The sequence below is a fragment of the Phoxinus phoxinus genome (genome assembly GCF_949152265.1).
Source record: "Phoxinus phoxinus genome assembly, chromosome: 21".
Taxonomy (NCBI): domain Eukaryota; kingdom Metazoa; phylum Chordata; class Actinopteri; order Cypriniformes; family Leuciscidae; genus Phoxinus; species Phoxinus phoxinus.
The window spans coordinates 12,145,620-12,170,045 of record NC_136896.1 but is presented as its reverse complement, the minus strand read 5'-3'; the positions used below and the strand labels follow the sequence as shown (position 1 = coordinate 12,170,045).

Sequence of the window (24,426 nt, the reverse complement as noted above, 5' to 3'; positions counted from 1 at the left end):
GCTTCCCCTTGTCCGGTAACTTCTAATTCCGGGTTACATTGGCGCCCTCTAACGGTCAAACGAGGAATTGTTATGAGTGGGGAGCAATTTTTCTCTCCAGGGGGCCCGCAATAAATAAAATACATAATAATAATAAAAATGATAATGAAAACAAGATTAAAATGTTTTTATTATATAAATATATCAATAATGTATACATTTAGGGTGGGGGTCCCTCACACGATGATGATCATATTTGAGGGACCTTAGCATCTGAAAGCCTGAAACTTGTGTAACGTTACATGTATTATAACAGATCTAGTGCGACATCTAGTGGCGCATTTCAGGACAGTCAGGTCATTCCACTGACAGTTCCCTGCGTGAATCCGCACCGCTGTCAGGTTGGTGCGGATCTATGATGCTGAGATTGGGCTTCGCATGGTCTTCTACATCATCAACCACCATCAAACACATCGCACAGGCTAGGCTCTTCACCGGATCCTTTCTACGAAAAGATAATCATACTTTATATAAGAGCCAGTGTTCTGGACTACAACACGCCCTCCAGTTTAACCAAAAGTCAGTTCTTGCCAGTACTAGATTGTCCTGTGACAACTTCAGGTAGGCACTGACCTCTGACACGGTCATTCTCCCAGACTGAGTGCTTCATGCGTGCTTGCACAATCGCTTAATCGTTTTCGTTAGCACTGTTGCTAACACAGAGATCTCGCCCAAAGACTTTAAATGCCTATGTTTCTAAACACTGATCCCAAAATAGTAGCGTTCCGACGTGCAATGTGTAGACAATTCTGTCTAGATAGGCAGCTTACTAAGATTTGAGACACTGCACTTGTTTACATGGATGGAGTTAGTCGTATGCTATTGGACTGTAACGTTAACTGTTCCCTAAGTGTGTTTACAAATAAAAAGCTGGCATTCCCTGTCTAAACTGGATTGCTGGCTAGTTTAAGCTGGTTTTAGCTGCAGTAAGGGCAGCCACCTGAAAAAAGTGCTCAAAACCTCTCTAAAACCAGGCTGGGACAGGACACTTATGGAAGCAAATGGGTAGACATTCAATTTGAAATGAATTATGCAGCAAAGTTGGTTTAAGCTTGTTTTGTTTCATCAGATGTGCGTCATTTATTTTCATGCTTGCTAATTAAAGTCACAATGAAATCAAAATTGACAATTGGGTTGCACTTTCTTTTACAGTACGTGTGCTTACAGTGTGCTTACCCAAGAAAGTACTGTGTAATATAGGGTAACTACATGGGTTAGGGGTAGGTTCAGGGTTAGTAGTATCTAGATTACCCAGTTATTGCTAATAGTATAATAAGAAGTAGCCTAGTATGTGCATGGGGAACAGGACTGTAAAATAAAGTGCTACCAACAATTGCTATGTTTTATGGGATATTACAGTGTTTATTATAAATTATTTATCCTTGCACACATTATAATTTTTTTCTTAAAGATTTTTATGCCCTAATAACTTCACCTCACACTTATCTTGTATCTCTCCCCATATTTCCATATTTTACTAATCTCCCCATAGAAGCCGTAGTTTACTAATGGGAATAAAAGACTATTGCAACTTCTGTTTTAATGCTGACTTTATGCAGTATGGATTTCATCTGTCCTTTATTTATTGTATTTTTATTATTTCCTGACTCCATCTAGTCAGTGGCACTCAGTTAGGGCAGTTTCATTTACCACAGTCATATTCTCTCATTGTTTTAGGTCTTCTGGAGTGGTTTTCTTCAGCATGGCATCAGGGAGTGATGGACTCGACAGGTTAAACACCCCGAAATACACCAATCGCCTGAGTAAAGAGAAGTCCTCCTATCTATTACAACATGCACACAACCCTGTGGACTGGTGAGTGGCTCTGAGATCTTCAGCCTTGCTGTAAAACACACAGTTTAGATTATTTTTTATTTGTTGGAGAAATCAACAAAAGGCAGCATCCTGTGAAGAAGCATCCTAAAAAAACATACATATAAGCTATAGTATTCCTAATATAACTTCCATTTATGTATTTTATCTTTTTTCTTCATTCATAGGTATCCGTGGGGGCAAGAAGCTTTTGATAAAGCGAAGAGTGAAGACAAGCCCATTTTTCTTTCAGGTAGCGTAATGTTATACTTGAAAACATATTGGATGGTTGGTCCATGTTTTATTACACAGTCTTATTACTGTTTACAGTGGGTTATTTCTCTTGTCACTGGTGTCACGTGATGGAGAGGGAATCGTTTGAAGACGAGGAGATTGGAAAAGTCCTCAGCGAGAACTTTGTGTGTATTAAGGTGGACAGAGAGGAGAGGCCTGACGTAGACAAAGTTTACATGACATTTGTGCAGGTTTGGACTTGTATAATTTATTTTTGTAACTTACAAAGTGTCATGCTGATTGAAATACAAAGAATGCTTTCTGCCCAGGCAACAAGTGGTGGTGGTGGCTGGCCAATGAGTGTGTGGCTTACACCAGAGCTCAGGCCATTCATAGGTGGCACTTACTTTCCACCCAGAGACAGTGGAAGAAGACCTGGACTGAAAACTGTGCTTTTGAGAATTATAGAACAAGTAAGAACTGAGACAGACATTACCTTGTTTGAAATTTCCTTTGTGTATTATATTAATCCTTCATTCAAGTCATTTTTTAAAAATCTGATCTTATCTTATCTTATCTGGTCCAGAAGCCACAAGAGGGTGCTAATGGGTCCATGTATTAAAAATCACAGTAAAGACTTTTAAGTTGTTACAATGTTTTTTATTTTTATAGAAATGCTGTTTTATTGATTTTTTTAAGTTCATCAAATAATCTGGGAAAAATTGCATCACGTTTTCTACAAAAATGTTAAGCAGTAAAATAGTTTTCACCAATTTAGCATATTACAAAGATTTCTGAAAGATCGTGTGACACTGAAGACTGGAGTAATGGCTGATGAAAATAAGAGATTACATTTTAAAATATATTTAAATATATTTATTTTTTACATTGTAATAGCATTCCACAATATTACAGTTTTTTTTTTACTGTATTTTTAATCTAATAATTGCAGACTTGGTGAGCATAAGATACTATTTTTTCACAGTTTAAATTTCAAATTTTCACATTTATATTTTACAAATGCACGGAGTGCACGGGGTCAGCTATTTTCAAAGTTTGACATTCCCTGTACTATGGTGCTCTAATGTCCGAGGACCTTCATACTATGTGTTTTAGTGGCAGAGTAACAGAGAAAGCCTGGAGTCCAGTGGAGAGAGAGTACTGGAAGCCCTCAGAAAGGGGACAGAAATCTCTGCCAGCCCGGGAGAAACTCTTCCATTCGGTCCAGATGTTGCCAACAGATGTTACCAGCAGCTGGCTCACTCTTATGAGGAAGAATATGGAGGTTTTCGAGAGGCGCCGAAGTTCCCTTCACCAGGTAAACAAATACTGGGATGAATTAAAAGGATTGATCACCAAAACTCGTACAATATTTACAGTCTGTCAATAATTTGTTATTAGAACAGACTCACAAAGAGAATGACCACAATATCCTGTTGACCACCTGTCTTGTGAGTTAATTACCTGACAAATACGCATCAACATTAATATTGAAAACTGGCCTTGTGCTTTTCTTTTCTGCAGTGAACCTGATGTTCCTGATGTCATTTTGGGCAGTAAACCGTGCCAGCTCTGAGGGAGCAGAAGCGCTGCGAATGGCCCTTCACACTCTCCGAATGATGGCACTAGGGGGCATTAATGACCACGTGGCACAGGTGACAATCAACAATTGTGTATTCAGAACCTGTCTCGAACATATGATGTTAAATATCAATTCTTCGCTTTTACTGAACACGGTGAAATCGTTTCTTTCAGGGCTTTCACAGATACTCCACAGACTCCTCCTGGCATGTTCCACACTTTGAAAAGATGTTATATGATCAAGGCCAGCTTGCTGTGGCCTATATCACTGCTTACCAGGTGGGAATATGTCTGTGTGGGGTTCTCTGTGTCTTCATGTATATTAGATATTTAATAGATTGTCTGTCACTCCAGATAATTGCTTATGTCCAGAAAGCCATAATGAAACATTGTTCTGTACTTCTGTAGACACAATGAGGACTAGGGTTAAGACGATTTTAAGAGCTGTATAATGAACCAACGATATATCTGGCATTGGCTGGGTGTGGTGTTATTGTTGCTGTTAATCTCTACAGGTATCTGGGGAACGCCTATTTGCAGATGTGGCTCGTGACGTGTTGCTTTACGTCTCCAGAGACCTCAGTGACAAGGTGAGTCTCCCTCATTAGATCCCTCATTTGGCATCAGTCATGCTGAATCAGCACCGACCCACAATAGCACTGAAAAATCGCCCAGGTCGATGCCCTTTTTGAGGTCATTCCTCCTCTATTCTCTAGCACTGGGCGCCAGCCATCTTGTGATGATGAATGGTTTGACGACACACACAATTAAAACCCCCTGAAATTTTGAAAATCATATTTTTGAAGATTTATGGAGTAATTCGGTACCAACAAAAGCATACAGTGAACCTCATTTTGTTTGGTTGTGAGAGTTACATTAGAGGTTAACGTTTCCCTTTGACCCAAAATATACACGTTTGTAAAAAAAGAAAAATTAGAAAACTACATTCTCTCTGTACTGTAAATCATCCCATTGTTATTATACTTTCAACAAGTCCACTGTATGCTGAACTATTGTACATAACATATTTGAAATGTATTAACTAGAGAACTTGTAGCCAAGAAATAACAATTCCCTCAAAAAAACACAACGTAACTTTGAAAACAGCCTACAAGTGGCAAAAAATCTAATAAAAAAATAACACAAATTTGATTTGAGAATTGTGCTGCCCTCTGCAGTCTGGCGGCTTCTATAGCGCTGAGGATGCAGATTCCTTTCCTACTGCGGAATCCACCGAGAAGAGAGAGGGAGCGTTTTGTGTGTGGACAGCAGGAGAGATCAGAGAGCTGCTTCCTGACATCGTGGAAGGCGCCACAGGAGACGCAACACAGGCGGATATCTTCATGCATCATTACGGTGTGAAAGAGCCAGGCAACGTGGACCTTGCTCAGGTTTGGGAATTTGAGGTTTTTGATGAGAGCCAGAACCTTCCTAACCATGTTACACTGATTCTTGACTACAACACTGAAGCAAATAAAAGTTTATGTATAGACTAATTATTTTGGATTAATTTAATTTTCAAAGGTATAAAATGATGATTATACGCAACCTTTTTTTTCATTTCCTTACAAAATGTTGGTTTTCCCTTTCTGTAATTAAAAAATATATACACAAAAATATGGTAAACTAACTAATAATTATAATGATTGTTTGAATAATTATTTAAATACTATTACAAAAGAAAAGTCTTGCAAATATCTTTAACTACATGTTGTCGGTTGAACAACTGGTCAAAAATAATAATGTTTCACGGAAATAATAATCTTGCTTTATTTTCGATTTGCAGTTCAGTTAGTGAATCAGATTCTTCAGAAACTGCTCTGGCCGATTCAGTGAGTGAAGGATGTGTTAGACTGTAGTTGTGTCCGAAATCGCATACTGTCTCGTAGGTTGCTACTACATTTAGTTTGAAAATGTCCGCTTATTTCACAACTGTTAAAAAAAAGTATAGTATGAATATGTATAAAATGAATACAATTTGTTCGTACTACATTCAACATCAGTTGCGTTGCTTCACTGACATTCACAACTCCACTCCTGTGGCCTCGTGGGATTGTAAAGTGTTCATCAGATGTGCACTTCAGAATATCACCGGAATAATAAGGCCAAGTTCAAATATATGATATGACAACAAAAAATAAGTAAATGAAAAAAAAAAAAAAAAAAAAAAATTAAGGCCATGAAGGTCCGACGACAGGTGGTTTTGATGAAATAAACAGTAAATAAGATAAAATAGGTCATTTGTGCAAATAATATATTAGTTATCTTCCAATTAAAATCAGGAGGGCAAGTAGTTCTATTTTTAAAACTAATGGCATGACATATTTTGTTCCATATCTCAAGAATCAGTGGTTAGCATTTAATGTTTGTGACACCTAATTTGTGAACAAAGCAGATTTTGCGATGGATATTTAATTTTTTATTCTTGTGTTCTTGGTGTTTTTGTAGGACCCCCATGGAGAGCTGCAGGGTCAAAATGTGCTGATTGTGCGTTACTCAGTGGAGCTCACCGCTGCTCACTTTGGCATCAGTGTGGACAGACTGTCCGAGCTGCTGTCCGTTGCCAGGGCCAAGCTGGCCGAGGTACGGAGAGCCCGTCCACCTCCTCACCTGGACACCAAAATGCTAGCTTCCTGGAACGGTGAGTTTCCTGCATCCTGATTGGAAGAATGTATAAGTGTCATCCACTAATATAGTGCTGGATATCTCAGAGCACGTAACAGGGAAAAGAATCAATGAAAGGCTGAGGCATGAAGAAAATGTGCAATGCTTGCATCCCCAGAAGCTATACGTACCCCCTTCCCATTCTTATGGTTTTATTGATTTCACTTTGCGAACAAGGCCCAGTGTTCGACAAGCTCCGTAAATGTTTTTTTTTTTTTCATCTGGGTTTGCCTTAATAGCAACACTATAATGTTAGAGTTCTTTCATGGGGCGCTTAGATGTGGTGCCAGGCCTTTAAAAGCCCACGGAGGGGACCGCTGGGTTGTGGTCTTTGCCCTCGTTGTCTTTAATGAAAGGATATCAAAGCCTTCACAGGGTGCCAAGGCCCCTTTGGAGCTTTAGCTGACAAAAGTGCTCAAAGAATAGTGACTAATGAGCTGATATCTTAATTAAAGAAAGCCTGAGACATTGTTTAATGAAAGTGTTCCTTCCAGAGCTATGCTCCATTACATTCTTAATGCATACAGACTGCATATTGCTACCTGCAGAGTAACCCTTGGCATTAATCAAACCTGATAGGCCCACTCGCATAGCCGTGAGACATGTCTGGGCTACAGGCACGCAGAGCTCTGGCAGGACTATTGTTAGTGACCCTCGCCCCTCTGAACACATTGTACTTTCGATCTTATAGACTCAGTGTCTCCTTTCGAAGTTCCTCTGTCTTGGTTGCCACCTATTGCACCTTTAGCAAATGTTTTTAGCTCTCATTGGTGGAGAGTTTCTGTGGGGCAGAACTCTTCCTGAATACTAATCTAAAATTTTGCAATGATTCGGAAGGAAGGTGGAGAAGTGATTTGAAACTGTCATGCGGTCAATAAACATGTACATGCTTCATAACAGTTGCTACAGTATGTTTCCATCCACTTATTTATTTTCTTTGTTTACTGAGGTACTTTTGCTGAAGGAAAAAATGTAACATGGTCAGGTTTTCCAAAGCTCGTAATCTGTCCATTCCCATTTCTTTGGTCAGGGCTGATGTTGTCCGGGTTTGCTCGTGTCGGAGCCGCGCTCGGTGACAAGGCTCTGCTAGAAAGGGCTGAGCGAGCAGCTTATTTTCTCCAGAAGCACCTGTGGGACGAAGAGGACCAGAGGATTCTCCGTTCCTGTTACCGTGGAAATAACATGGAGGTGGAGCAAGTGTAAGGAACATTTCTGGCTGTCAAAAAATATGATGCATTCCGCCTGCCATAGCACTGAGGTTGATAGTTGTGGATTGTGAACTGTTTGTTTACTAGCCTACATATACTATTATTTTAATTACGAGTTTATTTAAAATGGGAATTTAAAAGAAAAAAACAAACAAACATGATATTTATTCGGCTTGTCATTGGAATATATACAGTAGAAAGGATACTTGTTTTTACATATTATGATCAGGGTTGTTATTGTTAACTAAAACTATTAAACAAATCGTGAATTGAAATAAAGCTGAAATTAAAAACAATCTTAAGTATTAGATATGACATTAGAATTGTAAACTTAAAAATGAGAAATGTTGCCTTTACAACTAACTGAAATAAAAAAAAGTTCTAAAACGACCTTAAACTAAAATCTAAATAAAGCTAAATAAATAGAATCTAATAAATAGATTCAATCTTAATTGAATCTTTTTTAGGTTGGGTATGCTATTTCTGGGGATTTTTCAAAAGTGGCGCTGAAGGCTAACAGCTAAAAGGCTAAAAACTAATAAAAATTACAAAAGCATAATTACAAAAAATAATAATATTAAATAAAATAATAAATTATCTTATAGTATATTAATAATACTCAAATTATAACATTGATTTTGATGAGTTTGTATGTGTCTTTACAGTGGGCCAAGAAAACTAGCACACATTCTGTCTTGCTTCCAAGTCTTAATTGCCTTGGCACATATCCTGCAAATGTAGAAATGACCCAGAATCAGCACAATACGAAGCTTTTCACGTAGGAAATCACCCACAGACACACATACACATTCACTGGCCTCATTCTTGGGGTAACCTCTCATTTGTACCTCTCATTACCAGTCTGTGTCAGCACATCGGTCATCCCACAATGCTGAGTGCGCTTCTCAAGCCACGCAGATCATTTATATGAGTTAACCCACATAGACCCCGAAGCCATTTGTTTTGAGAATAATGGCTGGCTGATGAAGTTATTGGCTGGCTAGCCGGCTCAGCCAAAACCTAAATGGCTGCTGCAGCCGCCAAACTTTTCATAGCTGCAAATGGCTGAAGCTGCCACTTCGTGTCTACAGATGTCTATATGTTACTGATTTACTAGATCTCAATATTTCCAAGCAATGCATGGCTTACACTATATTTATACAAAATGCAATACAATGTAATAAAGAAAACACCAGATCGCGGAGAAGTATGTTGATTAAGAATGCAAACTTTTGTTGAATTTATGAGAAATCTACAGACGCAAACAGACAAAGTGCAGTAAAATAAAGACCTAAATGTGTATTTCGCACTTTTTTTCACCACAAGTCTGAAAGAAGACATGTTATTGAAGACAAATATCCAAAAATCTAAAAATTGACCAGTAAAAAAAAAACGATGTTTTTGCCTGCCGTGTCTCGCCTTAATATAAACACACACTGTTATCAGTATTATTTTGGACAAAGTTTTGCACATTTCACTTCAATGTACACTGAAGCATGCGTCGTGAATTAGCAATGTGGAAACGGTGGTTTGTTACTGCAGTAATATCACGTTCAGTACTATAAATCTCTCCGTTCCAGAATATTTGGTTCATAACATCAATCTTTGTTTCAGGTGTTTGTGCAACCGTACCCTGAAGATTTAACAAAAGTCTGGGTAGGCCTAAGTTTAAAAAAAAGTAAGTAGGAATCAGGAAAGTATGTGAGAAGGGAGATCAAAATTACCTTGCTTGCTTCTTTCCGCAATTTCACCTCAGTGCGAGAAAAAAATGCACTGTTTCTTCTGTACGGAAAACGAGCAATTTTAATTGGTCGTCAATTCACTGTGAGTCTGTGTATCGTAGCAACGAGCACAAGACTGTGCTGATGAATCCAGTGGGGAAATAGATATCGTGTATTGTTTTTATATTTCGTGTGTGTATGTCTCTATGTGATAGATTTATTATTTGATGCAAATAATACCGGCTCAGCCAAACTTTATCAGATGGCGGCTCAATTTGGCTTACGAAATTATTGGCTGGCGGCGGCTGAAATTCTAAATGGCGCAAATGGCGGCGCCTGGCGGCGGCTTCGGGGTCTAAACCCACACACCATGTGATCTAAACTGGTTATATTTTCACCTTCATTTTGAACCTTGAACCTTTTTGTTTGAGTGTTCATCAATGGGATAATGGAAAAAATAGCTTCATTGTGCACTTTGCATAATGCTTAATCAGGAACACTCCCTCTGTAATCACCTGATTGGCCTTATTTAAGTTAGCGTAGGATGTGATGTTTTCTCCTCTTGCAGTTCTGCTCAGATCTGTTTGTATAAGTGAGATGTAAAAATCTGCATCGGTTTGTTTTTAATCACCTTTACAGGATTTCCCTCAGCACAGAGAATAATTTGTCAGGAGTCCCAGCCAGAAGGTGATTTACTGGGGAATTACTTGTGTTTCTGGCCACCTGATTTCATCTTCAAGAGGAACTACTCTCTTGCTTTGTTCTTCACTTTGAATATTCTACATCCACCGTTAAAGGAATAGTTTTCCGAAAATGAAAATGTGATTGTTTACTCAACCTCATGCCGTTCAAGATACCATTAACAATTCTGAAAACTGTACTGGTCACACTGACTTTTCCATGCAGTTAAAGTGAATGGGGGCTGAAGCTTTCAAACTTCAAAAAAGGACACAAAAGCACCCTAACTGTATTATTAACTGGTCCATGCAACTCATTTGCTATTTTCCAAGTCTTCTAAAAAATGATATGATAGATTTGTGGTTGTCAGAGTTCTTTTTAGTTCCATTTAAAGGTGCAGTATGTTATTTCTCAAAGTCGTTGCTGAACATTGTTGATATTTGAAATCAACCCAAAGCACTCTCCACTCCAGCACTAGAAAGCTTTTCTAATATTAACGCGAGCCCTAAAGCTCTTTCATGATCATAACCCTCCATTTTCCAGTGATATTCTTATGGGCTTTTCTCTTTTGTAATGTCTCTCAGCCATCTCTCTTTCTACAGTCTTTCTTCAAATCTCCTTCTTGCACGTTCTCTCTCCTACACCGTCATACGCCCTCAAATAATAATAATAAATCGTTACATTTATATAGCGCTTTTTCTGAGACCTCAAAGCGCTTTACATAGAAGGGGGGATCTCCTCAACCACCACCAATGTGCAGCATCCACTTGGATGATGCGACGGCAGCCATATTGCGCCAGAACGCCCACCACACACCAGCTTACTGGTGGAGAGGAGACAGTGATGAAGCCAATCAGTATATGAGAATGATTAGGAGGCCATGATGGACAGAGGCCACTGGGGATATTTTGGCCAGGATGCGGGGGTTACACCCCTACTCTTTTTCGAAGGACATCCTGGGATTTTCAATGACCACAGAGAGTCAGGACCTCGGTTTAACGTCTCATCCGAAGGACGGCACTCTTTTGGCAGTATAGTGTCCCCGTCACTACACTGGGGTGTTAAGACCCACACAGACCACAGGGTGAGCTGGCCTCACTAACACCTCTACCATACTACCTCTACTCTCTAATGCTGATTGGCTACACATTTGTTGATGTGTCTGGTTGTGTCGGGCCGACCAACTTTCAAACAGCGTTTTTCAAATAGCGCTTTCCCCACCTTTAATTTCATTGTGTTTTGTTTGACCTTTTCCTGCCTGTGTTCCTGGTCATTACTAGTTTCCATAGTTACTCATTAATTCCACACCTGTTCTGTATTGATTACACCCTGTGTTTATAAGCCCTTGGTTTCTCAGTTCAGTGTTCTCTGTTGATTATGTTCAGGTGTAGTTGCCTTGTTTATTTTATCCTTCGTATTTTTCGGGGGTATTAAAATTGGGTATTCATTCGGATTCGTACATGTTCATCTATACGTAACAGTGTGAGAAGTAGACTGAAATTTACATTATTCACTGATAATCTTCCCCTCCAGTGAGCTAAAGTCAGTGAGTAAACTCTTGAACCAAATCATTCAGAACACTTTTGTGAACCAAATAGACCAATTCAACTCAAAAGAAGGATTCATTCACAAATCAGACATATTTCATGACATCCACCTTAATGCTCCTTGTCGAAGATTTTCAATGAATAACGGCTTAAAATCCACTCTGCTTCTCATACAAAGTTATCATATGACTTGGAATATAGTGTGTGATTCACATGGACCACTTTTATTATACTTTTATTGTGCTTGTTGGAGCTTGATAGCTTTATACTCTGTTCATTGTAATTGCTTGGAAAAGAGCATGGAAAACAGCCTCACCTTTTGTCTTCTGCGGAAGAAAGAAAGTCATGTGGGTTTGGAACAACATGAAGGTGAGTAAATGATGACAGAATGTTCATTTTGGGGTGAACTAATCATTTAAAGAGCCCTGTGCCATGCAGTGAAAACATTTAGAGAAAATCTGGCTTCAATGTTTGATAAGAACGAGACAGGTTACCTGACTGTTGTAATTCTCAAATGGAATTAAGGGCCTTTTATTGTAATTGAAGAAATATGCTATAGTATTTGGGCCAGGTAAAAATGTAGTGCCAGGTGAATTATTCATGAACCATCCAGTGGCTGTGCTGTTATTCCAAGGAATGTGGCAATCGGTCCAAATCTTGTTCAGCTGTATAAAAATCATACTTCATTGTGAGTAGATCTATCAGTTTGGAACAAGAAGCCCTCTGGCTCCTGAGATAGATAGAGGTTAGGCTTTTTTTTTATGGCTTCGGTCTCCTGACAGGTTTGTGTGGAAGTTATGATGTGGCTTTGCTGCACTTTGAAGAGACTGTATCACCAGGTGAGAATACAGAGAATGAACAAGGAGGGAATGGAAAAATCCAGGGAGAGCTGTTCATTAAAAATTGACTGGCAGGCCGATTTGTTTTGTTGTCTCACTGGGAAGAAAAAAAAAAACTGAAACAGAGGAGTCATATTTTTCTTTGAGCCCATAAACCCTGCTGTGGGTCGAGAATACCTTAGTAGAAACTTACTTCATAGTTCAATAAAGGGCTAGTTAGCATGTTCCAGTTAGCCCCTGCTGGGGTTAGCAGATCATTTTAGTCCTGCAAGTTGCGAGGTGGGTGCTTTTACTATTTGGCCCTTGTCAAAGTCACATAGTGTGTGTGTGTGTGTTTGTGTATTTATTTGTTTAGTTCCTAGTACCTAGTCACCAGGTTCTTCTCCAAAATCACCTGGCACTTATTGTACATGACATTTGAATAGTGCATTAGATCTGACAGCTTGAGGCAGTGACATGGAAGGGGTCAGATGTTGAGTGCGATCTTCTCACTGGCACCTCATGACATTTTTCATCCCTTGGAATGCCAGTTGTTTAAACTAAGAACCGTGGAGGTTAAGCTCCCAGCGTTAGACCCGCCTCGTCCACCCTGCTGCCGACACTGTGATATCTTCAGACCTGTCACTATCTGTTTCCTCGCACTCAGCTGGCTGCAGTGTCACCTCTGTTCAAGGGTCTAAGGACAAGGGTTGATGTGATCTGAATCAAATTTATTTTAAACTTCAAAGACTTTTGCAATCTTTTTGGGTGACACCACCTCAAAAGGAATTTTGAATGGATTTTATAACCCAAAGGTCCTGCTAAATGTCTTTGTATGCATGTCACTCAATTCACAGAGCTTTTGCATCTTAAAGCAACACTAAAGAAGATTTTTTTACCTTAAAATAATGTTTCCAAAATCGTTTCAGCGGTTCATCAAGTCGTAACAGGGTGAAAGGCACTTCTGTCTTCGCTTTGCGGTCCTATATCTGCTATAACCGCACTATGTAAGTTTGGCAGATTCGGGTCGCGTGTCTGTAGTTCGAATGAGACATAAAAAAACTACAAATTTGGCTTGCTTTACGTCAAGTATTACAATAGTCATTATTTAGTTTTTCTTCGTTTCTGATGTCGCAATACATCATACTTTCATGAAATCATGCAACATACTCTAACTTGTCTGTGGACATCGTTCATTCCAAAGCCGGTGCTGGATAAACAGTGAGCGTGCATGCGACAGTAGGCTGCGGTAGGCTAAATTATTTACGTCATTGGTAATGGACAATTCCGCTTCCAACCTGTAGGGCGACCACAGAGGAAAAGTTATAGTGTTGCTTTAAAGCAGACGACCTATTATGCCCCCTTTTTACAAGATGTAAAATAAGATGTCCCTTTAAATGCAAATGAGCTGATGCCCCCGGCCCCTTTTCAAGAAGAGGGCGGAGCTTCAATTCTCATGCTCTGGCATACCGGCAACAACACAACAGGATAGTCTCACGCACTGAAAATGTCAGAAATTGTCAGTAGTGGTGTTTAGCCTTATATGTCCAGTCATCTGACTGTATTGTGCATAAAAAATGCACTTTTATGAATTACGCAGATGGTGAGCATGGCAAGATAAAAATTATGACATAGCTCTGGTCTCCTGGTGCCTTCACGTGCTATCAATTTCATAATTCGTGATTACTAGCTCGTCGCATTCAAGTGGACGACTTCAAAGGGAGTTCATGTGCATTTCTTTACTAGGAAACTCGTATTTACGATAATTCTGATAGCACGTGAGGGCAGTGAAAACAGTGAAAACAGCCAGATACAAGTAGCTTTAGCAACATTACAGTAGCTGTTCATAGTGCCAGCAAGGAAGGACACGCAAAATGTGACGTGTGATACTTACTTTGTCTGGATCTGATGTTTGCGCACGAAGCGTTGGAATTGAGCCATCTTTTAGAATTAACCTTTTTGAAAACCTAGCCTTGAAAATAACCTTGTTTGTGTAAAACTCTCTTCGGGACATATCCTTCGAAAATTAAATTTAACCACAATGTCCTCAGTGACTGATGGCGGGAGTCTATGGAGACTCTTATGTGCATTGGTACAGTACATCCCAAAACACAACACTTCTAATGTCTCTTTGGCGCAGACATTGTACACCTCCAACTGCTACAGCGAGGATATAGAAATGGCGGACTTCTCCTTGCTTCTCTTTGATTTATGGGAATTATGAGTGGATTTTGGTAAGGCATGTCATACCTACTGACTGTGTATACCATCTGGATCTCACCCTCTTCTGTCACGCTCAATGATTAAAGATACAGATCAGACAAAATTTTCAATTAAATCATAATTTTCTCACCTTCATGTAATTCCAAACCTGTTTATTGAGCAAACTTCTGTTTTTCCATAGCCTGGGAAAACCCAGACCACTCTCAGTTGTAACTGAGTTAGGGTCTGGCAAAGCTCCATAGACAATTCATTTCCACAGGGGCGTCACCAACGAACGTCGGATAAAACTAAAACCAATCAGAGCGATGAATGACATGACGTATGCAGAGCGACGGAGAAACATCTCGAGACTCTCAGCAATTCTCTGTTTGTGTTAACGAAAATTACAATTTTAAATCGCTTGAAACAGACGCGATAGCTGATTCGAACGAGTGATGTTCCACGGCGGCATCCATCTTTGTAATGTACAAAATCTGCGTGACCGTCTCTGCTCTGTCGTCATCGTGTAAAGCCCGCCCCAACGTTTCTGATTGGTGCCGCGATTTCGACGGATTGGAAATGGGTTTCAATGGGCTCTTTGCCAGACCCACTTGCAGAGCAAATCTAAATTTGCCGGAAGTTGTCTGGGTTTTCCCAGGCTAGTTTTTCCATACAATACAAGTGTAACTTTTACTTCCATTGTAAGACAATGTCATTTTTTTGGGTGAACTGTCCTTTTAATAATAGAAGTGGAGCAGCTAAATGACGGCTATGATTTCCCTCCGATTTCATGTCATGGATTGCAATAGTTCTGGCAGCAAATCAACGTGAAGCACTCTGAAATAAGAACAGGAGTACCATGTGGACATAAGCAATTGTAATAGTCTGAAATAGGATGCAATTCATGCAGTAACATTAACCTGTGAGTGTGTGTGATGTGTATTTTTCCCACCAGGGCTGTAATGCATTCATGCGGTGCATCAGTGAGGAAAAATATTCACTTTCCGTAAACAGATACTTTACTGCCTCTGCTTTTTTTGTTTTATTTAATAGACAAGTAAGTTTAGGAGAACTTCGAAAAAACAGTCCAACAGTCCAATAAACAGCCCAGTGATAGAACCGAATCTCATCCTATTTTTTTTTTTCAATAATACATTTCACTCAAATGTACATCACAATTCAGAAAAAAAGATATGTCGCTGCTTAAAAAAAATGTCACCTCATCGTGAGGTGTGTCATTTTAGCGCCACTACTTGCATCAAATGGAATTGCAGACTGTTTGTTATAACAACATTGGTGCAGTGCTGTGAGTTTGAGGTGAGACTATTTGTTTGTCATCCAATGGAAGAGTGGAAGGAGATTTTTTTGCAATTCCGCATGGTGCCACTAGTTGAAAAGAAATTACACGCTTCACTAATATATCAATATATATTACACACACATTGTCACATTTGTATAACCATAACACTTTTTAAATCTCAATTAAATCTAAAATCATAAAATAAAATACTTACAAATAAACATTAACTGAATTATAAAAAATAAAAACGTATTTTTTTTATTTCAGCTAGTTGCCAAGGCAACATATCTCATTTTAATTTAGTTCAACTATACTAAAATTGAAGGCATTAATATAGGCATTTAAAAAAATACTACTTTAAATGACAAAAACACTAAAACTTAAAAAAAAAAAAAACTAATTTAAAATATGAATAAAAACTACAACAGTACCTCAATCATACCAAAATAACACTTCTTATATCCACCTTATTTTTTACGTGCGGAATTTTCAGTCGAATGTGAAAGGCTTCCTGTGAAATCTGCTTCCAGCTATTGTATCTGTACAAAAACAGTCCGCTATACTGCTGGAAATTGCAAACTGCTATTTCTTACCATCCATCCATCCTCCAAACTGCTTATGTTTTGTATGGTAATGGGGCATTATCATCATATTATATTATTTGATATTATTGTGGTCATAAACACACTGGTTTGTAGCGCAAGTAGTTTCACCGTTTTCTGCACTTTGTTATTCTCCTAGCCATTAACCCAAGCAGCTAATGAATCGGAAGCCTCGCACATTCACAAGAAAGAGCAAATAAGGTGGATATGAGGTATCCGTAGAGTTTACAATTTTCGCATTCATGCTGTAAACTCTCATTATCTCTTGTCTCTGAGGCTTCAATTGGTACGTGCATCACTGTAAATGCGTTTTCCAGTCTTTTGGAGTTTAAATTATTTCTGTGGTAAATTGGCAGCATGCCAGAGTTGCAGTCAATAGAGCTTATGTTATGTCGATCAACCCAGCGCAAGTTAACCTGACATTATCACGGAGGTCAACCCGAGATTAACAAAAAAAATCTAATTTTCTATTTGTATAAGAACAAAAGATCTTGACCTTCCCTACTAATGTTCTCTATAATGTTCTCTCCAGTGCATCTCCCATTTCAGGCTTCCTGGATGACTACGCGTTTGTGGTTTGTGGGCTGCTGGACCTGTTTGAGGCCACGCAAAGGGTCCGCTGGCTGCAGTGGGCCGAAGAACTCCAGCTGAGGCAGGATCAGCTCTTCTGGGACTCTCAGGGCAGCGGTTACTTCTGCAGCGACCCCTCAGATCCGACACTGCTGTTGTCTCTCAAACAAGGTGAGGAGTGACTTCATGATGGTACCCTGCACATAGAGGCTATGGACTCCTAGGCTTTTTGCTCTGGGAATGTGTGGGTGGTTATGAGTCATGGAAAGGATGATGAAGATCTGTAGCTGTCAGTCTGCATTCTGAATCACTCCACCACAGAGCTGTGCTGTCACCGCTGATAGCACCACCACACTGCGCTCTTATGGACCCTCGCCTGGGTAACTCCGTTTCAGTCAGTCGTACCCTGCCGAAACCGCCCGATTCTCTCCTTACGTAACCCCACTGTCTTTCATTATGCTGTAATGTCCTTCTCTCTTTTCTATCTCGCCCAAACACACTGTCTTTTTCTCGCCATTTCTTTTCCACTCCATCTTCTGATGAATTGTAATATCTCCTCCTCCACCCTTCTCCATTTTTCTGGGTAGAACTTGACCAATATAGAAGACTCATCCAGTACATCAAAGCCTGCTTTGTGAAAGCAATTGATGTTTCCTTGAAGACACATCCCTTTTATTTCACGCTGTGCACCATTCATCACCTTAGCCGTGACATTGCAATGGAAGTGGTATGAGAGAGTGATTTTTCATTCTTTTTTTGTCTCCCATGACAAGCCAAATAAAGAAAAAGATCCACACACATACTTTCGAAGTGTATAAGTGCCGGGGCTTAATGTCCCGAATGGCTTGGCTCCATATTTTCTCCCCAGGAATTGGAAGCATGAGCTGATGTGAGCGAATAGTCACACCATCGCGCCTGGGTTGTGACTGATGGCACTGTGAAAATGGCACTGACATCAATGAGATATGGATAAGGGCAGAGAAAGCTAACTGTTATGTTTTTGTTGTTGCTTCTGATAAATTAAAATGGACACAAGGCAGATTTTTCATCTTTTCTGAGTGACTGGGCCATTATATAGTGAGCCAAGCGTGCAGAGTTGGCTCCATTAGGAGCCGTGCGGTGCCGTCACGTGTCAAAACCGAGTCCCTTCACCTCTCTCTGTCGGCGGAAGACGGATTGCCTCCCAAAGCATCTGCCACTCTAGATTTTACGCCTTGCCCAAACTAGACAAAACCAAAACCGGTCAGCTTCGCTGTTTCAAAGAAACCACAGGCAGTGTAGCCACTAGTTTTGTTTATTATTATATTTTTATTAAATAAAGCTTTTCGGTTTTTCACATTTTGGGCTTGAGTCCTTCAACGTTTTTTTTGTTGCTGTGAAACTTTTTAGTATTTAATTGAAAACCTGTTTTCAATATTGTAATGCTATTGCTGTGTCCTCCTGTGAAGTTCTAAGAGCATAATAATAATCATAGTCATCTTTTCTTTAGCCTTTTCTCTTCCCATCAATACCGTTCAAGTTTTAGGCCGGGAAGATTTTTTAACGTTTTAAAGGTCTCTAAGGCTGTATTTATTTGATCAACAAAACAGTAAATGTTTTTGAAATGTTATTACAATAACTACTTTCTATTTTAATATGCTGTATAAAGCTGAATTTTCAGCAGCCATTACTTCAATGTCAAATGATCCTTCAGAAATCAATCTAATATGCTGATAATACGAAGCCATACAAACCAATTATACTGTCAACAATCACAATTATAATTTATTATGATCAATATTTATTTTCTTCCAACATAATTTGTTCATTCATTACTCGAAAACCCAGATTTATGTGGCAGTTTATGGTTGTTTATTCTGACAGGACTTCCACACAGTAAATGGCCACGCGTGGTGCATGTGTCTTTTAAGGAGTGAGTTACCCGATATCATCTGCATGTGTTTGTTTGGGACAGCACTGCTGCTCTTCATCAGTCATCGCTTCCGTCCCTCTCAGCTCCCAGATGCAATCAACTCATTACATTGTGACACGCGGCCCGGGAACCCACTCCCAGCACTCCCTCTGCACACACACAAACAAAGAGCAGATAAAGTAAATCAACTCACAGCTCTAGAGCCACTTCACTCGTGATATCGGGCACTTTTAGCTCTGCTTAACCTGATAAATGGGCTCTGGTTAAATTGATAGTGTAACCATCAATGTTATGATGCCACTTTTTCCAGGAGCAAGACTGTTTACATCAATGTGCTGGAAAATATGGCTTCTGGGTATCTGACTGGAATCCCATTGTGTCTTTTTTTCTTTTTTTTTAGATCAGGATGGTGCCGAACCCAGTGCAAACTCTGTCTCAGCCATGAACTTGCTGCGGCTCTCCCACCTCACAGGCCGGCAGGACTGGATTCAGCGCTCTCAGGAATTACTGATTGCCTTCTCTGATAGACTGACTAAGGTGCCAATTGCCCTGCCAGACATGGTCCGCAGTGTCATGGCCCAACATTACACCCTTAAACAGGTAACTGGTCCACAGCTACTGAATATGAATTTTAAAAGTCTGGTTTCACTTGTCACATCATGTCCAACTGATGCAATGGCAATGAAATGTTTTTACTCCTTGACTGTGAATACTACAATAAGAAAGTCATGTTCACAAGTCCCAAAGGTAGAGCCAGACTCAATTCTCAAGTCTCTCAAGGCCAGGTCTAAAGTCAAGTCTTTTATGGTAGTTTTCCACTGTATGCTCATCATATATATCATAACATATTACACACACATGCACACACACACACACTTATTTATGTTTATTTATTATTTTAACACATTATTCTTTTATTTTATATTGTTTACATATCATTTATATATATTTTATTATGCAGCAGTGTAGTAAGTAAACAGTGATGGAACAATGATTTTTGCCAGAAAATGAATTATGACTCCAGGCTGAACTGAAAATAGATAATTGATCAAGGTACTCTCAATGATTTTCCTGTTCCATCTGGTGTAGATGTCCTGCAGTTTAGACCGATACACCCGCGGTGTTATATGCAGCTGACCGCACCACCCTCCACATGTCCTTGCGGTCCAATGTTTCGCTGCTACTGTACCGGACAGTAATACAGCCTGACAGAAAGCTTTCAATTGTGCACGCAAGTTTAATGATCACAGCATCTGGGGAGCCATCCTGAACTTCCCTAGGCATGTGTGGGCCATGCCAAGCCTTCTGGAAGATACTCGCTTAGGGGCCCTATTGATCTGTAAGGTGTCAAAACCAGCCAGCGAAGCTGGTGGACCATACAAGACTTGCTGCTTAATAAACCTGTTTGCAGCAAACTAGCATGCGAGACACAGCATATGCTGGTGACAAACCATGGCTGAATGTAATACAGTTCCACTGAAGAACCTCTTCACTTCATGCTCCGAAAACCTGAAAGTGAACTTCTCTCCAGTGGGGACTGTCACTTCTGAATGCATCAGCCTCCAGGCTAATGTTATGGCTAACACCATAAACTAGATTAAGTGTCTTTGCCATACTGAAGGATTTTTCTCAGTCCTTGCCATATGCTCTCATTTCATATTACTGGATATTACAGCCCTTTCATTCGATGCTTTTTTTTTTGTATTCATTAATATTTTCATGTTTAAAGTTTATAACAAATGTATATTTGTATATATATTACTGTTAAAAAGTTTGGGTTTGATAAAAAAAACATTTTTTTTTTTTTGTAAAAAGCCTAAGTTAATTTATTTGATGAAAAATACAGTGAAAACAGTGTACAATGTAATTGTAATATTTTTCCTGTAATGACAAAGCTGAATTTTCAGCATCATTACTCCAGTCTTCAGTGTAAAATGATCATTCAGAAATCATTCTAATATGCTGATTTGGTGCTCAAGTAACATTTATTATTATCATCAATGTTGAAAACGGTTGTGCTGCATAATATTTTTGTAAAAACCACAAGACATTTTTTTAGGATTCTTCTATTTTTAATTGATTTTTTTGGTGACATCTTTGCTGAATAAAAGCATTTCCAAACTTTTGAAGGGTGTATCTGATCCCTAATTAGCTTCTTTTTTTTGGATATCAGTCTGACCCTTGCTATAGCTAGTTCAGCAGTCCTCACTATGAGGACCGTTAGCGAACGGATCTGTCACATGTCAACTAGACTGATGCTGCTGGATAAAAGTTTTACCTGTCAGGGCCTTTTTCCAAGTTTCCTCCTGTTCCTGGACAGTTGTAAGAACTGTGAACATGTGTCATGGCCATCAGAGCCCACCAGCGGCAGAGAAGTCATCAGAGTTGGAGGAATAACAAGCTAAAGGTCCATCTAAGGGCAGCCCGCTCCACATCACACCTGCCCACCTCATTACAGCACCATACGAGCAGCTCTGACCCTTTCTTCATCTCTTTCATTCTCTTCTCATTTGTTCATTCGGTGGTTCATACGTCTTTTTTTGCTCACAAGTTTGTTGTTCTGTTCTTCGTAACAGTCTCTTATTTTTTTCTCGTAGATCGTTGTCTGTGGCCAGCCAGATGCTGAGGACACTGCAAGTTTGATTTCCTGTGTCAACTCCCTATTTCTGCCCCATAAAGTAAGTGTGCTTTACTCTCTGAAGAAGAGCATTGTTAGGACTATTAAGGTCACTCTAATTGGGAGTTTAAATCTGTCCATTCGACTTTGAAATACTACACGAGGCGATAGCAACATAAATGTTTTAGGAATATATTTTGGATAAACCTTTAAACAAAGTAAAATAATTAATATACATTTTCATTTTGAACAAAAAAAGCGCTGTGAAATTTCAATAAAGTATTTTTGTGTGTTTCTTCAACTCTGTGCACTTTTAGTAAATATACTCATTTAAAATACACATTGCACAATCTTATTGTCACATGCGGGTTGCAGGGATGAGGAGAAAAAGTATCATATATACAGTATAATATATATTATGATATATGAGGATAAATATATATAGTTTGATTGAAAATAATACTAATTTTATGCTCACAAGTGACATTAATTTGTTTATTAAAAATAATTATGTCTCATATCAAACATGCTCTTTATGTTTTCGCCTGGGTAAAGTAATTCGAAAGTTGAAGAAACACTCATTTATGAATCATAGCTCAGTTATTCTTACACTAAAATAAATCCCATTAAAATTGACAAAAAACTGGCAGTTGTTGTTGCCAGAAATTCACAATAAAAATACTGTTGTTAAGTGATATATATTGATAATTTACCAATCTACTTGAACTAGCAAAATCTGCTTTTACCTCAAAATGTGCTGATATCCACCACAATAATACAGGTGGCACAATAGAAAGTCACATTATGACTCAATTTTGAACAATACTATATGGTGCACAGGGTCGTACACACAAAGACAAAATAAAATAAAATAAAATAATGCAATAAACATTAACTAAATAACATTAAATGACAAACACAAAACACTCTAATGTACATTATTGATAACAAAAATAAGAAGAAACAAAACTATTTAAATGAAATATAATCACACAGGGACTTCTTAGAATATCCGTTATCCGTTTTTCTCTGTAAATGATATGGTAATTCTAAATTTTTACTTCCCAAAACCATAAATGTGACAGGATTTTACAGTAGAATTACATGTGATGTTAAACAATTTATAGTTTCTTTTAAGGTAACTTAAAGTTAACAAATTTACAGGTTTTAACTTAGCATTGTTGTATTTTTCTGTAAAAATGTGTAGCTTTATTTAGAATTTGTTGTGAACTTAAGTCTACTAATAAGCTAAGAAGCGAATTGAAAGTATTTTTTTTATCTTAATCATAATAGACATATGTATAATAGATTCATTTGAAGCAACACTGACTGACTTATTTAACATTTGACCTTTTTTCAGATTGTAGTGGCCCTTCCCTGTATGTAGATATTTTTCCTCGTACATGACACGTTCATTGGTTTACACAGAATGCCGTGTGCGTCGGAGCACAGTCATGCTAATGAGTTCACTAAAGTAATCTCCAGCAAAAGGTCAAGTTGTCAGATTTTTAACCTATGCATGCTGACGCACACACTTCCAGGCAAAGGGCCTGGACAATGGCTACCCACCACACTACGTTTTAAATTGCGGAATAATTAGTAAATAGTTGGAGTTTTCTCTAGACTTTAGCCTTAGGCCTGGCTTTGTGGGGATTTTTTCCTTTCGCTAAAGGTCATAACTCAGGATAGCATTTGCACTCTTTCTGCCCTTTTCCCCAGTGCTTCTTCGAATGCTCTCTTCTCTTGCACGACGACAGAAAGAGCAAACACACACATGCTCAGCACACCTGGCCTTACAGGTTTTAAGTGTGAAATACCAATAGCAAGCACGACAGTAGACACACTGGGGTCTAACCTTTTGTCATTTATTACAGTGGTATAACATCTTTATTGAATGTGAAAACCCCCAGAGAGGTAACCCTCCCTTTCCTTAAGGCTGGAATAATGAGTTTGTTTTTAAGCGGAATGGATGAGAGTGGCTGTGAATGGAAAACAGGCTTGGGCCGTCCCGTTTCTCTCTATTTCGGTTGTTACAGTAGGTGGCTCTGTAGGATGGTGTTGGGAGGACAGCTGACGTTGTTAGCATGTGACCTTACACTCCATCAGTGAACCTTGCATGTCACATCTTGTGTCAAAGGCTGAGTTTGATCTCCTCACAGTGCATCATTTATTAACATTGTTCCTCCCTGGTGGGGCAGACACCTTGGCACATTCATCTTCTTTCTCATTATAGCTATACTTATGTAATCTTAATGATACTGACTCTGTGAGTGAGGCATATAAGGTCACGTCGCATTCATTCATTAATCTGGGTCCATGAACTAGAGGATTGTTTTTGTTTGTATTTTATTTAAAGACTTAATTTAAAGATTTATTCACTTTAATATCCCTCTTATTGTGCATGTTTTTTTGGTTATCATAATCTTTCATTAGAATTTAATAACTTTCTTTGCTTCTAAAACTTTAACATTTTCTGCTGACATAACTGAATCTGCGTAGGCAGGGAAGATAATACTAGCTGTATAATAATATTATTAAACCATTTCAGTCTTATCCAGATCGATAAAATCAAGTCCTGTTCTACATTGCTTCCCATCGTATATTCTCTCATAAATATGTCACATTTTCACAAGTTAATTGCATTATGTATATCGTTCTAGGTGGTTTCATGTCTAAAGACTTTATAAATTGATCCTTTTGGTTTTATTCTTAGTAGACTACTTGGTTTAAGAAATGCAATGTATCTTTCTCATGGCCAGGTGTAATATTTGGCTAGTTTAGTTATGATCTCTTGTTTCCATCTGCACAATATGTCATAGCATGGTTCTCTTTCTGTATTTAGGAGATACTGGAGTGTGTGAGTGTGATGTGTGAAAATCCGTCTCTGCCACTCTGGTCATAATAAAGCACATAGGCTTTTG

The 24,426-nt window shown here is 38.8% G+C and overlaps 1 protein-coding gene across 1 annotated transcript in view; it reads left to right on the top strand.

Annotated features, from left to right (window-relative positions):
• Positions 1-311: 311 nt before the first annotated feature.
• spata20 (spermatogenesis associated 20) overlaps positions 312-24,426 on the top strand; it is a 39,861-nt gene continuing 15,746 nt past the window's right edge. Inside the window, exons 1-15 of the mRNA XM_079594785.1 lie at positions 312-600; positions 1,717-1,854; positions 2,040-2,104; positions 2,182-2,336; positions 2,415-2,558; positions 3,202-3,403; positions 3,610-3,740; positions 3,841-3,945; positions 4,182-4,256; positions 4,845-5,057; positions 6,115-6,307; positions 7,361-7,529; positions 16,939-17,147; positions 19,289-19,488; positions 21,486-21,566. Of these exons, the coding sequence (XP_079450911.1) occupies positions 395-600; positions 1,717-1,854; positions 2,040-2,104; positions 2,182-2,336; positions 2,415-2,558; positions 3,202-3,403; positions 3,610-3,740; positions 3,841-3,945; positions 4,182-4,256; positions 4,845-5,057; positions 6,115-6,307; positions 7,361-7,529; positions 16,939-17,147; positions 19,289-19,488; positions 21,486-21,566 (2,286 nt within the window). The 5' untranslated portion in view covers positions 312-394. The remainder of the gene's footprint in view (positions 601-1,716; positions 1,855-2,039; positions 2,105-2,181; positions 2,337-2,414; positions 2,559-3,201; positions 3,404-3,609; positions 3,741-3,840; positions 3,946-4,181; positions 4,257-4,844; positions 5,058-6,114; positions 6,308-7,360; positions 7,530-16,938; positions 17,148-19,288; positions 19,489-21,485; positions 21,567-24,426) is intronic.